Raw genomic sequence first — 17,095 nt, forward strand, 5'->3', positions numbered from 1 at the left:
CCTCTTGCAAGAGTGGAAGAAAGGTAGTCCCAGTGCTGCACACTGCAAAAGYGAATGAATGCCCATAGTGAGCAAGACTAAAAGTCAACCATCAGCTATGAAGTTCCAGGTGTCACTATATGCACCAGAAACCACCCTGYTGCCTTCAAATTCAATCCACTTAGGTAACTGGCAGACAAATTATCCTGCTGAAACATTCCCCTGCAGCAGAAAACTCTGGGGTGCTGAGATCAGGTCTGCAAACCGTTGGGACAGGCAGAGGTCCCTGTCCGAAAGCACCCACATTTCCCTCAGTTCTGCGCGAGTTCCAACATTGCCATGAACAAGAATCTACTACAAAATCAAGTTTATGGCCACTCATTTAAAACTCCAAAGTCCTCCCAGATTTATATTTAACAGTGACAAATCACTGATTGCTTTACCTGTTCCCATACGGGTCTCAAAATCTGTTCCTACACGGATCTCAAAATCTGTAACAATCACAGCATCATTATACAAAACTGTAGAGCCCGAGTCCTCTATTTTATTCAGATACCCAGTCTAAAAAAGCTTAAGTATTTTGCTAGCTCAGTAAAACAGACACAAGTACAGCTTACACAGCTGTCAGGTAACAAGCTTCTCAATGCATAAGGCAACACTACTACATTTTAGATGCATGTGTTTCTTGCACATGATGGTGACAAGCAAGCAGAACTGTGCTCACTGCATTTCTTTTAAATACTTGAGGAAATATCAGAACTATCACTGCTCTCACAAATAGGCCCTCAATCAAAAGGAGGACCACCCACCCTCAGAGCAACCAATGGCTGCTGATCTACGACCTTCCTGAAACATTATCTAAACAGTCTGTTGCAGGCCCAAACATTTCTAGCCACTTAGGTAACACTGCGTCTTGCAGACTGCCTCTGCAGCTCCCTACAGACCTGCCGTAAGGTTGGCATGCAGACAGCACAACTGAAATTAAAACTCCACCACGAAGGGGAAATAAAATAAAAAATAAACCCACACAGCTTCCGCGTTTTGCTACATGCACCCCTGAGCCAGCAGATCCCCTGCTCAGTGCCCTCATGCACCGCACGAACAGCTGCGCAGCAAAGCTGATGTGATTACAAGGTTCTGAGGAACATGCAATAATAATGAAATGATTTCATAAACATTTCAGAAGTCACAAACAACAGCAAAAATCATCATTGTTTCGGGGAGGCCAGAGTGATGTAGCCTACCTGCAGGGGCTGAATGGATCATCCATGACTATGACAGGCTCTTGTGGGTTTAGATGTATTCCTGAACCCTCTATTTAACAGCTAAAACTCTGCCTTTTCCACTCTACCAACTCAAAATGGAGGCACATGCAGTCTGAGAGACCTCGGAGAGCTTTCACTGAGCTTGTGCTATGACCTAAGCCTGCACGCAGAACGCAGAAACTTCGCCCTCGGACTGACAGGACTGAGCATGTGCTGTGACCCTCCCTCATCCACACACTGTCTTACAGCGCAATCAATCTCAACCCTGCTGTTTCCGTAAATAAAGCACACTGAACAGACTCTGCAGCTCCTGCATACCAAGCTAGTGTGCAGGGAAGTGGGGCCTTCGCTAGGGGATCTGATACAGCCAACGCCTGGGAGCAGAGCAACGCAAAGTCCAGGGATTTGTGCTCCAGCATTTCTTTTATATCTTCTCCAAGCAAAACACCCCCACGGCAACAACAGCAGCTTTTTTTCCCTGCCTCAATTGTGTTTATTAAAAAAAAAAAAAAAAGAAAGAAAGAAAAACTTGCTTAATGACGACTTACAGGCTTTCACAGATCTAAACAGGAGCTTCACATTTTAATAAACAATCTACTTGTCAGGAAATAAAGCAGCAAACAGATTCTTGAAATATTTTAATCCATYCCTATTTCAATACATAGGAATGTTTAAACGACAAGATCAGTTCTCAGCAACCTCGCCACGGCCGTTTACAAGCACYAGAGACCACGGGGTAAATCCCAACTGATCCAGACTTGACTCTCTGCTCTAACCTCCTTCATCATAGTTGATCTTCTGCTGTTTTTRTTATCAATTTAATCTACAAGAAAATTCTTAGCTGCCTACATATACGAGGCAGCCTTTCCTCCTACRGCAGGAAATGCTTTCCTTAGAAAGCCTGCCTCCACTTCAGAGCAGTTGAGGTGCTTGAATTTACTGCTAAAGTCAGAGRAGGATTAAATATTTTCCAAATTTCGCAGCTGAAAAGATAAACGCAGACTAAGCAACACCGCCACAGCACAAGGCCCGTCGCGGACCGCGGACCGAGCCCCGCGCTCGAACACAGCCCCCGGCGCGCTGCAGCGCAGGCGTTTCGCGCCGAGCCCCCGGAACGGCAGCACCTCCGCAGCCGTCGCACGCACAGCTCGCGCAGTCGCGCAAACGGGGGGAACGGAAAAACGCAGCTTCCCCGAGCAGGTGAGCAAAGRTGCTTAAATTTAACACGTGCGTGGAGCCAAGGAGCAGCTTTATTAAGGTTTTACATAATACTAATACTTTCCACCACGCAACACACCGTTAGCCTGCACTAGAAAGACATGGGACCGAGTTGATCCTGCAAGACGATGAATTTCAGAGTTAAAACGCTGCGCTCAATACCACATCTACTCCTGCGCTTCTCTGCTGCCATTAATAGGAACTTTACCACATCTTTAGTTCATTCAGGATTATTTCCTGAATAAGTTTATAAAAATTTTAACTGAAGAGTTCATGTAAGTTGCATTTATTATACAATGTTATGACATTTCTTCCAAGAGTACCATGTGCACTGATAGCTTTCAAAATTGGAAAAAAAGGTGTGCATGGAGATGATTTTTCTACACAAGACATCTAAACCTTCTTCAATTGTATTAGCTCAAAGAAACAATGAAAGTGTGTTTAAATCCCAAATACTTTTATCTCTCACAGAACAGCCCTGTAAGAAAAATGTTATCATATGTGGATACACCTTCATATACCTTCATTTACCATCAATCTTCAAGCTTCCTCATGGTCCAACCCATCCTCATACCCGACCCTTTTGGGAACTTTCACCAAAGTCTGGTTCTTTCACTGGCCGGGAGTAATAATTCAAAAACAGCTGCCCAGGTTCTGCTGAAAATATCTACTGCTACTAAAACTCATTTATCTGAAGGAGCCATTCCCTAATACACAGGAAGGAGGCACTTGGTTCACACTTGGGGTCTGTCAAAAAAAGAAAAAAACATGATAGAAGTTCCTGTATGTTTTTTTTTAAAAAAGCACAGCTATGTGTTTATTTAAAAGTTCCAGGAACACAATGAAGTTTGATAAACTGCTTTAAAGAAAAGCAAAAAAACATCACTTAACACTTCTGTTATAAAAAAAAAAAATGAACTCAAATGCGAGAGGAAGGCAACAGATTCAGAACAAGACTGATCCAATTCTCCCAGATGACACTAGTAAAGGATAACTACTCCAAACATGCTGCACTGCCTTTGCCAGCTGACTGCTTTCAAGTAAATACATTTACAAGCACAAAATTATCTTATCTTCATTTCATCTGAACTCACTTCAAAATTAATTTCAAGCTGAAATGCTTGCATCAACCCCACCACACATGCACTTATTTTTTTTTTCTTTTTTTTTGGGGGGGGGGGGGGAGTAATTTCTGTAAAGTTACATCCAGGCTGGTAAGCCCATCAGTAAAGTAGAAGTTTCAGCTTCTGAAATGGTAAGGAAATCCCATAAATTAAAAATAGAAAATGAAAACAGAAATAAAAAAGAACACCCTTCCACCCTCTCAACCGTTTAGCAGTTGGTCACCAACATGAATGTGAAAAAGATTCTCAGCTTTTATGCTACCCTCTATTTCAGAGATAAGCTGAGAAATGGACAGGGGAAAGTAACACAATCCAAACAGCTTAATTAAGYGTGGATTGCCAGTAAGCAGAATCCAGGGAAGTTATACATCCATTTCTCTAAATCCAGTTTGGTGTGGATTCTTTTTTTTTTCCTCCCCTCATCTATTTTAAGCAATCTGCTAACACTGCAAGGCACTGCAGCACCTTGGCAAAACCTACTGACATGAAATGAGGGTGCTCAGCAATTTCCGTAATTATTTCCCAACACATTCCACTTGTGCACATACAGTCATACTACACAAAATGGCAAGATGAGTATTTTTTCAAAGTGAATATAGCTGCCAAACAATATTTAAAATATAAATTTCAGTTATGAAATGTAATTATTACAGTACTAGGAAACCACTCYGTCTTTGCTAAAGTGTGGCTTCTCATCCTGCCATTTGTGGAACCCAAAGGTTTTAATGGGATTCCGTTGTCAGAGCAGTCCTTTCTCTGAAGACAGACACAAAATTCTCCCTTAACAGAGACCTGGGAATCCACTGGGCACGAAAGGGGATAAAATAAATAAATACACACWCAYATATATATATTTAATGCATAGGTTCTCTCACTCAAGTCCCTTTGTCATATCTCTCTCACTTYGCAAAAACTTTATGTGATTATTTTGAAGTACTCTGCATAGAATGAATGTTCTTTCTCAGATGGCTATACTTTTAGTGGATATATTCCACATTATTGGGAGAAAGGAAAATACTTCAACTCTATTTACTAGCTTAATTAACACTCAATTCAAGGTGATAAAACCTCAGTATCTAGCTTTAAGATTAAGCTCCTATTCCACCATCAGAATTTTCTCATTGATGTGCAAATTACTGAAGTACCTCATGCAAACACTTACCAAAATTTGTAGAACAAACCTAGCTTGATATGCACTGTAAAGCCCACAAGTTCTACCACTTTGAGACCTCAGAACGATCAGCAGGACCATGGTAGGTATTTCTGTGGTCAAATCTATARTCAAGCAAGCTTTCACACAGAAAATAAAGGACAAAATATGCCTTCCTTCAGCTCTATGTACTCCAAGAACAAAAGGGCTTCTGTCATCACGCATCTACCACCCCAGGTTTCTGGGTCTTTTGGGAGGTTTAGGTTTCTTTTTGTTGTTGTTWTTTAAATAGAAGACATGAAAACATAAAAAAACAGAATCCCAACACAGTGAGCTGCATTTAAGAATCCTATCAAAGAGGCTTTTCTTCAACAGTGGAGCAAGCTAAGACAAATTACATACATGATACAACTATCAATTCAGTATGGGTATCTTTTACTGAACACAAATCAGGACCATCAGCAAAAATGTWTCTTTCTGGATGCAATCCATAGCTCAAGAGTGTTTGGTCTAAGAATGTATCCTATCACACATTACACATGGTAGCATTTAGAACCTCATCTCCAACCTACTATTACTTCAAGCCACTACTAACATTTTCTACCCTTTCTGTATGAAACAAAACACTACATTAGAAAAATGTATCAAGTTTAAGACTAAAATTTGTTTTTCCTGACAAATCGCTAACAGTTCATCTTGGAATATGTTTTACAATACTTTTAAAACAAGCCAAATATATCTGGAATTCAGCAGTCAGTGTGCATTGTGATGCAGTACCAAATATACAAAACAAAATCAGCCAAACAATCTAAACTCAGCTCCTTTTTCAAACCCTCCTCACTGTTCAAGACAAAAAGCACAGASCAAAGAGCTAGCATTTAAAAACTATGAAGAAAAACACACATTTTGAGAGCTAGCTGTTTTGAGAAATTAGCTGACCACTTAAGTGCTTCRCTTTCTCATTTCATTGATCTTTTCAGGCTCAGTGATTTTCTAATAGCCAGAAGAATTAACGGCTACTACTTCTATGCAGAAAGTGGGTTTAAAACTGCACTGATAACTTTGACCCACACAAATGGAATTTCACAAGAGAAGACATCCATTAAACACAGAACTTGAACACTAATACAAATAGTTCATTTAACACTCACTCCCTCAAAATTAAAGCACATTAAATAAAAGTGACAAAATTAAATAAGGGGTCCATGTATGACGTTGAATGCCAGCAAGGTGTATCATGACAAACTTAATACATGCCTCACCTTTTCAGACTGCTTCAGTAAGACACAAATATTACACAAATGTTTTAATATAGGTTTCAAAAATATTATCAAATTTCATGCCTTTTTCCCCACAGCTCAGCACTGTACACCTCATGGGGACCTACACTGACAACACTTGCTATGAATGTAGAAGTACTGGACTGAATTGTTTAAGATGACCTCTGCTTAAGTCTGATATCCTGTCTCAGACATATGGCAGTTTAAGACACTTCAGAGTAAGGTACAAGAAACCCCATAAATAGGCAATTACATAGTAATCTGTCCACACAGGGAGTTTCTTCCTAACTGCAAGCGGTTATTGGTTGGCTATGCCCTGAAGCATGAACATTTGCACCTGTTTTAAAACCTGCTTATCTACAGTGTAACAATTGATATATTTATTTCTTATATGCTTGTCTAATCCCCACTTAAAATCGTGCTCTTTCTCAATAGTATCTTTAGAAACCAAGTTTCACAAGCCAATTAYGTTTTCTGTATTAAAACAATACAACTTTCGTAGGACACAGTCCTTGCTGAGTTTTGAGTTATTAATCTTTTACTATTTACTAGGGGTCACAGAAATAGGCCCCTAGATAGCAAACTCTTCAAAAGCCTTAGCAAGAAACACAGTTAGAATTTGCAAAGCATTCTTTGTGTTCACAAAACTGTCCAAATGACAAAATAAAGTTAGTGGTTGGATTTCTAAAATAATGAAGGTACAGTCCATGAACAGCTTTGCTTTGCGAACACAGCTGATAAAAAGTGGTTGGACAACCTTCCATCAAATTCAAAGAACTCTATGAAATGAAAGAGCATGTTGAACATACCTTCTTCAAATATGCATTCATTTCAAAGTTCTTTCTGTGCATCTACTTTGCTCTAGCCAATGAAGCATAAAGTAGGAACTGTTGATAGAAGAGCCCGTACAGGCATTTACACATGAAAGCATGAACTTACACAGTTCTAAGAAATTATACAGAAAGTCTGTGTCAACAAAATCTCCACAATGCTTACTAGATGATACGTATGATGTGTGTAAGAAGTATTTTAAGGAGTATGCATTTAAGCATTGAAGCAGATAAGAATTCCTGCTAATGTTTGCAACCTTAAAAAAGTAGAAAAAATAAAAAGCAAGGAAAAAAACAAGAAAACCCCCAAACAAACAAAAATCAAATAACCCACAGTTCTGAAAATCTGCTTTAAAATAGTACATTATTTACGCAGAAATGCAACTGAATGTCATCACTCACTACAGAAGTTTGTCATCTACTGTTAGTTCTTTTTATGCGTACTCAGCCAGAACAGGTAAGCTTCTCCCTCGCATTCCCTCCCACCCCCTTTTCTATCAGCATCATACTTGTTTTTAACTTCTCTTGCCTTTGACAGTTTTCCTGTTTCTACAGACTCAGATCTGTGGTAAAGCTTGTATTTAAAAATCCCTTCACTTACCTTGTCTCTGGATTATAGCCCAGTATGTAGAAAAATGAATCCACTCGGGCTTTAAACTCTCTAGCAGCAAATATGTCAGAGAAATGGGAGATATTACACTTCCCTCTGAAAGAAAGAGGGAAAATGGTATTAGAATTCTATCTTGGATAACAGCTATTTTTTAATTAAATGCCATTGTATTTTGGGTAAAAGCCACGTGGCACCTTTGTGCTCTTACAAGTGTCTAAAATTTCACAAACACAAGCATTTTACACAGACATCCATATACATTCTTCCTGTAGGGGCAATGGAAGAATATGCAGTTAAAGTGAAGGTCTCAGATGGTATTCTACAAATATCTATTGATTTGTATTCAGTCAGTATACATTCCTGAGGAGCTCCAAATTAAGCACATATGCTAACAAAGAATCCTTAAAATATCTTATTTTCAAAGTTCTTATAATCCTTTCACAGCTAAGTCTTTAAGGAAGCTTTGAAAATCCTACTGTTCTAATTACTTAGAAAGTCAACTTTTTATTTAGAAAGGTAAGGAAAATACCATTCTTAACCAGCAACCTCATGAGGTTAGCATATTTGGATATTTGGCACTTCAGACAAGTTTTCCTAACAACTCAAAGATTGTTTTGACACTTTCACACCAAAAACTTTATGCTCTGTGTATATTTTTTTAGGAAGACTGCAATCCTAACAATGCAAACTCCAAGCATGGAACAGCAAACAAAGGTTTCTTCTCTCTCTTCTGTGTTTTAAATGCATACAACATTCCAATAGAAAGAAAACAGGGGATTTATCAGTTTATTCTACTACACATTGTTATTCTTTTTTAATATAGTTTATCAAGTCATTACCTTTAAAGATGAGAATGAAAATTAACTACAGGAAGTTGTATCTGATTTTTTCAGCAGTTTGTTGAACTGTTAGGGTGCAACAGCTGCTCATAAGCATTCTGAAATTCAATGCATAACAGTTCACAGTAGCCAAACAGATCAGAAGASAGTAGAGACAAATGGCTGGACAGTCAAAGAGTTAGGGCTTTTTATGTAAAGCTGATGCAAGAAGAAAAAACATAAGATTGTTCTTTTTCAGTATGTCAAGCTTCCTGTTAGTAATACAGATAGCACCTTTTTTCAACTGTATTTAGTCAATAGTATTTACTATTATAAACTAGCTGCTCTTGGGCATATTTAATATTGAAAAAAAGTTTGCCATTCTTGGATAAAATTGAATGAAAGCTGCTATTTCCATCAGCCCACCGTAAAGAAGAATATTTTACCTGGCTGGGTTTGCCTGCTCTTCTCAGAGCTTAGAACCATGGCATACTGGAGAAACAAAAGTAGAACATGGACCAAGCTGCTAGGCCTGCTTCCCCTCTCTGATCTTTTCTTGGTAATACRCTTGAAACGGCTCATCGTTCAACTAAGAATGATTGTTGCCTTGTAACATAAATCTCTTACACACAACATCCACTATGATAAGTGAGGAAAAAACACTAGAAGGACTAGTAAGGTGAGCAAAGTTGCTGACTGGTCTCACAGGAAAATCAATATGGCTATCTTGTGAGCTGAGGCTGCATAAACATCCCCATGGCTGTCTACTTCTCAGTCAATTGCCTTTCTGGCAAAAGGCAAAGCAACACTAGATTTTGTGCAGGTCGTGCTGGATTGTAATTAAATATTAACAAGGTCCATAATTGAGATCACACATAGAAATACTTACTTATAAGCTTATTCACTAACATTCATTTTATCCTTGTTGCATGAGCATCATTTCATCATTAAAAAAGAAAAAAGAAGAAAGAAGCACTTGTTCTGATATTTCATGTAAAATTCTCCTTTTAGAATAATTCTAAAGTGAAAAAAGATTTCGCTGCTTTTCAGTAATTCACCTGACAGATGTTAATAACTGTTGTCCAGATTAGCTTGTATTATCTAGATTGACAAAAACAATACATCTTGTTCATAGCATTTCAGACAAGTAGTACTTGATATTACTACTAAAAATTCTACCATATATGTAAAAAAGCTATGATTTATTACACACTTCCATAAAGATCTATGAGTAGTTTATTTAACTTTTCTCCACTGGTTACAGCAGGAGATTGAAAGTTACAATCACTGGTTTTGCTTCCTAGTTTGTCATCAGCTCACTGTATGACCAGAGCTATTTGTTAGCAAAGGGCACAGCAATAATCTGATTTAATAATAAATCAGAATTCCAAATTAACTCTCTTTTCAAATACCCCAATACATCTTGCCTACTCTGTGGTTTCAATCAAACTAAGAACACCATCCTCATGTTTCGCACACTGAAAATTACCAATGGGCATCAACCACAATTATTCAGAAAAGAATCAACAGAAGGAATATACTCTAATCTACACCTAGAAAAAGTATATTCTCCCAATTATCAGCATATGTAAAGACTATCTACAAGACATTATTCTATAAGAATTCTCAAAAACATGAAAAACTCACAAGGGACAGTACAATTGTACTCCCAGAAACTGAAAGCAAAGAGTGATCTGAAAAGTACCTATGGTTTTGCATTGCCAGACAAAAATGGCAGGCAAAACAGACTGAGAAAGTGACTTGACTCTTTCTGGAAGGGGAGAGGAGAAAGTTATTTTTCAGTTTGCTTGGTATATGCACATGTTTGATTTTTATGTTTTCTTTAAATAAGAGAACAGCAAAGATACAAAAGAGACTAATTATAATAATCTTAGGGAAAATTCCATGCATGTGGTTCAATTCTCAGTGTTTAAGCTGACAACGAGATTTCCAAGATTGGTTCCATCAAGACAGCCAACCTCCTGTCAGCTTGTTATCTACTTTCTAAATATATGTCAATTTAAAATCAAACTCAGAAAAGGCACGGTGGAATTTCATGAGGAGATTACAGTATGCCATCAGACTCTTCCAAGTTTAATCAAAACCCCCCTAAAGCCCTCTCATAAGTAAAACCTAGATTTCCCCCCCTTATCCTCACAATAGAACATGCAGTTAGTTTTTCTTGAAGTGGCTTCAGCAAAATGATTCTTAACAAAGAAAATATCTCCAGATGGTTCTGGTGAAATGCCATCTGAGCATTATCAGGGAGATTATTCAGTTCATATTTTGACAATACCCATGCGTGATTTTGCTTGTTGAAAATCTGCTCAAAAGTAATACCTCACTCTTCCTATTTGAAAATATTTTTAAGTAATGGTGTCTCCCCTCAACTTGGTCAAAGGTTACCACTTAAGTTCAAAACTTAGTGGGTAAAGAGGGCATCAATCCCCCAGAGAAGGGCAGATAGTACAGAAAACAATACAAGGGTCTATTACCTCCTGTCTGTACAACTAGTTTATAATGCTGCTTGCAGCTGAGCTTCAACGATGATGAAAGCGTCTCTCCAAAAGACAGAAAGCAAAAATCTTTAATGCAATTTATCAAGGCAGCATACTAACAGTCACTTTGCAAAGAAACGTTTTTTGTTAATGGTGAAATCAAACAGAGAGGAGGGAAGGAGAGTATTTTTGCAGGAACTAGCAATAATCTAAATTGACAATGATGGGAAACATCATCTGAGCAACACTGATTAACTGAGATTAAAATGAGGTTTTAGAATTACATCTCCTTTTTGAACAAGAACAGATAACATAAGTTAATTACTCTATGAGATGAGGAAGAATCTGAGCAGTATGCTAATGATCCCCACACAAAAATAGAAAAAGCACCTCTCTCAATGAGGTTTTTTTTTTCCTCATCCATCACAGAGATGCTGCATCAGGTCCTCTGCAACTTACCTGAGGGCAGCAGCATGGTAAGTATCGACATAATCTGAAATGAAGAGCTCTCGATTCTTGATAACTGGGTCTGTAATAACAAGCTCTCGTCCAGAGTCTGTCAGAAAGCAAAACACAGAAAATCCCCATCAACACATTAGCTGCAGTCTGAAAAAAAAAAAAATCTACCTTTGCTATTTTGTAGATATTTTACAGATCAAAGTCTCAGAATGTTTCTTGGATATATACTTCCCAATGTTAACACTACACAAACACTAATATTGAATATTATTAAATAATGCTTTCTGCAGCACAGGATGTAACAACATCTAAGCACGTAAAATATTAATAAGGTATGTACATTGCCTGTAAGGTATAACGATAACATGACCTCCATTTTACACAATACTACCAACACAAATTCTCATTTGCTACCTCTGAAGAACTGTACTATAAAAGAAAGCTTTTATAGAGGTACAACTGATGACRCATCTTATCCACACGGATATTCTTTTAACCTCTCACTGCCATTTTTAATGCCCACTGTGCCATCGGTGGCACTCTTTACATGCTACAGTACTGCCAAGGTAAGTTTACTTCTGTGTGCACACGCGTRTGTGTGTGTTTTGGGGGAGAAGGGCGGGCAGGTTAGCCTTGACTGCCAGCTTCTGCAATAAAGCCAGATATACTAATTTCTTCCAAGACTATTTCATACAGAGGTATTTTGGGGTTTTTGTTTGTTTTAAGCCTCAGCTCTCCTGACAATATTGACCACTAGAAGTTGCTTCCCATCTGAAAGGAACTGAGTAAATTAACTCATTGCTGACTTCAGGGTTCTGGGTGTGGTAGGGTTTTTTGTTTGCTTTTTGTTTATTTGTTTAAGTTTAGCATATTTAATCTCAAACTTTCAACAAAATCTTGACAGTGCTAACTGCTCACAGCTCTGATTTGGGGATAAATATTAGTATTCATATTTAAAAACAGAAAATTCTCAACTAAAAACCTGAAAGATACCATCTTCTGTTGTTTCTTTAAAATCCCATTACAGAATACAAAAATACTTTCCTATGTGAACAAGAGCATCATATTAAAAAGCGGTCATGTTATCAGAAATGCTCACTTTGGCACTGCGCCCATAATCCCATTGTTAGACGTTTCCAATAAAATAGTGAGCAAAACATTAGATTTGTGCAGTTTACGCTAGACGCACAAGCAAAATTGTTCTGTTCAAAAACAAGAAAGTATGCACAGCTTTACTACCATGCACTAAAAAGTTGCTGTGTTTGAAAAGCATCACCTTTTGTCATCACAATTCACCTCGGAGTACTTTCAGAATTCTAACAGCTGCCTCAAAGAAACTCCCAGGTAGTAAGACTAGAAGCAAATAGTACACCTCCCCTAGGGCAAGAGACAAATCATACTGGAATATTTATTAGAGTTTCTTTCCCTACTAGTTGAAAGCCAAGACCACACCAGTTCTTGCAAAGAGAAAAGGAGAAATTCAGATAAGGGTGCTTAAATTATATCGCTTACTGCAATATTAATCACAGCAAATATTCACACGTGCAAAGTCCAGCTAAAAGACTCTTCTGTAAAAATCGAGTCCTCATGATAGTACATCAAAATCATGAAAAGAATAGGAAAGATTCACAATTCAGACAAGTTGGTCTTCAAAGTGTTAAATATTAGCACACTGTCCAAAAGGCCTACAAAGGATCCAATATTATTTTCTTTTTCCATAAGACACTGGTATAATACACCACAGTATTTAAATCAAACCTGAAATGCATYTCATTATAGCTATGATTATGGGACATACATTAGTTAAAACAAGCAAGATATAGGAAAACCCATCATTTATCTCAAAATATTGTTCTCATCAAAGGTCCTTGCTTGATATCACTATACAAAAGTGTTCTTGCTTTCTGGACTGCTAAAACTTCAAATTCAGAGTACAAGTAAAAAAAGCCTTTACTACAGAGCCTAACTTACCATTCTCATTGTGTCTGTCCTGAACCAAATGCTGATAGACCGAATCTGGGACTTCCGACTGGCGATAGTACCATTTGACATTCATAAGGAGATGGTCCCGTTTACTCTGAAAAAGAAGGTCTAAAGGCATTACTAAAAAGGAAATCAGACCGCAGCTGACAGTCTTCCAGAATACAGAATTCTTTTTCGCTGAGGCAAAACCCAAAAGGGAAGTAATATTTTTATGACAATGAAACAAGGGCAATGTGCTAACGGTAAAATGACTTTCAAACTAAACAAAGACAACAATTAACCTACTCTATTTTCATGCAATTGTATCGCTACATCTGACCAGCAAATACTAACATTCATTCACAAAAGTCTTTGTCAAGAAAATAAGGGCAAGAATCAGCAAAGGACTAGAAGCATTAGCCTCATACTACATCCTCCTAGTCATCTAATTTCTACAAGCAAAACAATTTTTGGCCAGATACAAGAGGGAAAATAATAATAAAAACAAAAAATAAAGGTATAAATTCAGTGCAACAGTTTAACAGCTGTCAACCAACAGATCCCACGTTTTTCCCTGAGGACAGATGGTTTCAGAAGTAATGCTAAAAGTTCCTTATTACACTCAAGCATATATGAGATTTTTTTTTTAGATCAGGTTATTAAACAGAGCTTCTTTAAAACCTTTAATAGTCAATTCTTTCCACTACTCCAAAACACTTGCAGACACAGASTAAGAAGGAAGGCTTGAAGGGAAGTTAGCATTCTTCGGGAATGAGGCAACTGCAAGCACAGCTTGGTTTTTTGCACCACAATTCTTTAGCCCCTTCTAAGATAACTTTTAAAATTAAATGTTTTAAGGGCAAAGTCATACATTATCACACCAGAAAGTTTTTACCGTCTCTCCTGTCCACATCAGCCTAATCACTACAGCAGAGTCTCCCATTTCTGTCTAATAAAAAACATGCAAGTTTTTCTATTAAATGCATTTCTTGAAGTCCTTGATTAAAAACACGTGTAATACCACAAGAAAACTGCTAGTGGCAGCATTGTGCCAGAAAAAGCTTAGCTTATCCAGCACTGCCACATGTTCTTTGTGCACTGAATGCTCATAAAAACATTCAAGAACATACTAAACATATCTGTGTTGTATAGGAGGAACCTGGATTTAAGTTTTTTTTTTTTTCTTTTTTTGGAGGGTGGGAGGAGGATAAATTTGTCTAATGCACAAAAAAAAAAAAAAACCCAAAACCCCAGCAGGAAAACCTCCACACAAATGGGCAAAGTCTGAGAGGCAACAAGGATTTCTGCTGTCTGTTGTACCAAAAAAGGTGGTTGCAGACTAACTCTGTTACCCTGAAATAAAGTTCTGTGCCTCACAATCATCCCTCTGAATACTGAGAACAGAAAGAATAATTGTAGGCCAGAAAGTTTAGTTGCTGTCTCGCTAAGAGCGCTAACAACAACTGCACACAGCACTGCGGGGTAATGTTAACCCAACACTAGTGTTTCTTCGCCAATTTTCTTTGCGTTTCTTAGTAGAGAAAGCGCTCTCCTTGTGTTACAAAGGGCCGCGAGCACCGAGAGGCACTTTGTGCCACTGAAACCTCTCACTCCTAATAACACGTACGGCAAGTTTACAACAAACATCCCAAGCGCTAATGCAGTTTGTTCCACTGAGCCTGCTGTCCTTCGCACGGCACAACACTCCACAGAGCCCTGCGTAAGAGTATGCGTAAGCGCACACACACAGGCAGCCACGAAGAAGGAAGGCTACAAAACCTGCTACTCGGTGTTGTTGATGCTGTTGCTCCTGAACGGCAAGTGACATCTACCGAAGGGAGCGGGAAAAAAAGGAGGACAAGAAATCWGTGCTGAACACCGGTAGGGAAGGTGCCTACAAGTGCTTTGTTACAAACCAAGCCAYCAGAAGTCTGCACAACAGTCAGTCACCGACAGGAGAGTTTTGAGCAAAGAAAACAAATATAAATAAATAAGTAAATTCAAGACACCATTTCTTGGCGCACAAAAGAGCTAGTCACAGAGGGGACAAAGGTAGCAAATGAAGAATGAATGGCCTCAGACTCTTATATCCTCCACGCATGCGTATGTTGAGACTCTGTCGCAACAAAAACGGAGGGAGCAAAGGAAGGATCAAAACTGTCACAAATTTTCATCGTCTCAGCATTCAAACACAGAGCTGAATGTTGGGAGGTCAGAACTGTATTCTGAATTGAGCCAAGACTCTCAAGCAGATGGTGATGCAACCACTTTAAATTCCCTGTCTCAGTTGCTTACCATACGATAGAACAGCACGTGGCTTTTAGCAGCGCTGGGACAAGGCTAGTATCAACACCAACAAAGCATTTTGATGCACTTGAATAGAAGTCAGCAGGTGGAAGGGAGGCTTTTCACTTGCTGCCCTAACAGACCAACTCATTCTCTACCCTCCTCCCAAAAGACCCTCCCAGTATGTCATTTAGTCACTACCGAAAGAAGCTTCTGCTTATTGCTAAGTATCAGTCCTCTTGCCAACTGCTCTGCAAGCATCATCACATGTGTGTGAATGCACGTGCAAARATAAAAGAGGGAGAATAACAGGGGCTTGCACTAGAACTTATTAACACATATTAGCACATTAAATTGCTCTGAAAGGGTCACAAATTGACTGTTCTGCGGTATTTTATCACCTTGTCATTCAAAAATCCCATCCTTTAGGAAGACACAACATCTACTCTTAGAATGCTAGTTCAAGCATTTTAATTTGATAGGGACATACTCATTTCCCATTTTGAAACTTTGGTCTGAGACTCGCATAATGCCTTAGTGGTTCCCTTTACTCTATTTCCTACAAAGGCCAGCAGCTCCTCTACACAGTATTAGATAACAGCAACACCACCTTCTCCCCAAATCAGATTCACAACCGAGAAGAACACGGAGAATGAGATTGAATTTCAGGAGCCTGRCTGAATCTAAGAACTTTCCAGGGAAATGATGAATTGCCCTACACTGCAACCTGCCAACAGGTTTCAGGAATRGTATTGACTTCTTTAGGTTGATCATTTAGTTGGGAGGCCTTGTCAAAGAGGAAGATTATAAAGAAAAAGAAATTACAAAGGTTTTGTACTGCAAAAGAGTGGCTTTTCTTTCATTGTACTCCAGAGACAAAGTAATGTATTTTTAAAAAACTAGGAAAAAGAAGATGAAGACAGAATTAGAACTGTAATAAATAATGAAAATAATGGACTCTCTCTCAAAATGGTGTATATCAGCATAGATTTGAAGACACTGGCCAGAGTATATACCAACTTTCTATGCTTTTAACATCTAAAAATAAATTTTTGCAATAGAAATTTTAAATGAACTCTAAAAACAGAAAAAAGATGGACATAGCCAAAACATATGCATCTTATGAACTATCAGTCAGACTAATCATATGTCTTCCTTCAAAGTGGAAAGCAACAACACTGACTTGATTTTTATCATTTGAATCATACAATGCACATACACRGCACAACTTCATACCTCCATGTGTAATTTTGCCATTTACAAACRAGGTGTGCAAGTATCTAGCTACGAAAGAGTCTCTAGACAAATGATGTAACTGAAAATACACTCCCACACTAATACGTTGCAATTTGTGCTCTGCTGGTATCAGTTGTTGTTGGATTTTAAACACAATCACAGCTCCTTGCCAAAAGCCTCATTACAATGATCGCTGCTTTTTGTCCAAATAATTTAAAAGCTTCATCTTGAAAAGCATTTTCTGCACCTATTCTCCAGTAGGTATTACTTTGGGTTGGTTTTAACCAGAAATTGCAATCTCTCTAACAAATATGCTGTCTGTCAGAATCTTGTTTTTCACATTTTCATCCTCCTTTGCACAGAAATTCCTAGACATGCTA

General features: G+C 38.2%; 1 protein-coding gene across 5 annotated transcripts in view; it reads right to left on the reverse strand.

Moving 5' to 3' along the window:
* Window positions 1-17,095, reverse strand: part of RERE (arginine-glutamic acid dipeptide repeats) — a 201,357-nt gene that overhangs the window by 109,673 nt on the left and 74,589 nt on the right. For 4 of the 5 annotated variants that reach the window (XM_085298978.1, XM_085298977.1, XM_085298976.1 and 1 more), the window contains exons 4-6: window positions 13,203-13,308; window positions 11,232-11,328; window positions 7,448-7,552 (exon numbers count right to left, since the gene is read on the reverse strand). In XM_085298978.1, the coding sequence (XP_085155104.1) occupies window positions 7,448-7,552; window positions 11,232-11,328; window positions 13,203-13,308 (308 nt within the window). Of the gene's footprint in view, window positions 1-1,223; window positions 1,405-7,447; window positions 7,553-11,231; window positions 11,329-13,202; window positions 13,309-17,095 lie in introns of those variants that run through there. The other variant, XM_085298979.1, reaches the window with a different exon arrangement.

This window comes from Rhea americana, unplaced genomic scaffold (assembly GCF_003343005.1).
Source record: "Rhea americana isolate MKP2758 unplaced genomic scaffold, rheAme1 scaffold_143, whole genome shotgun sequence".
Classification (NCBI taxonomy): domain Eukaryota; kingdom Metazoa; phylum Chordata; class Aves; order Rheiformes; family Rheidae; genus Rhea; species Rhea americana.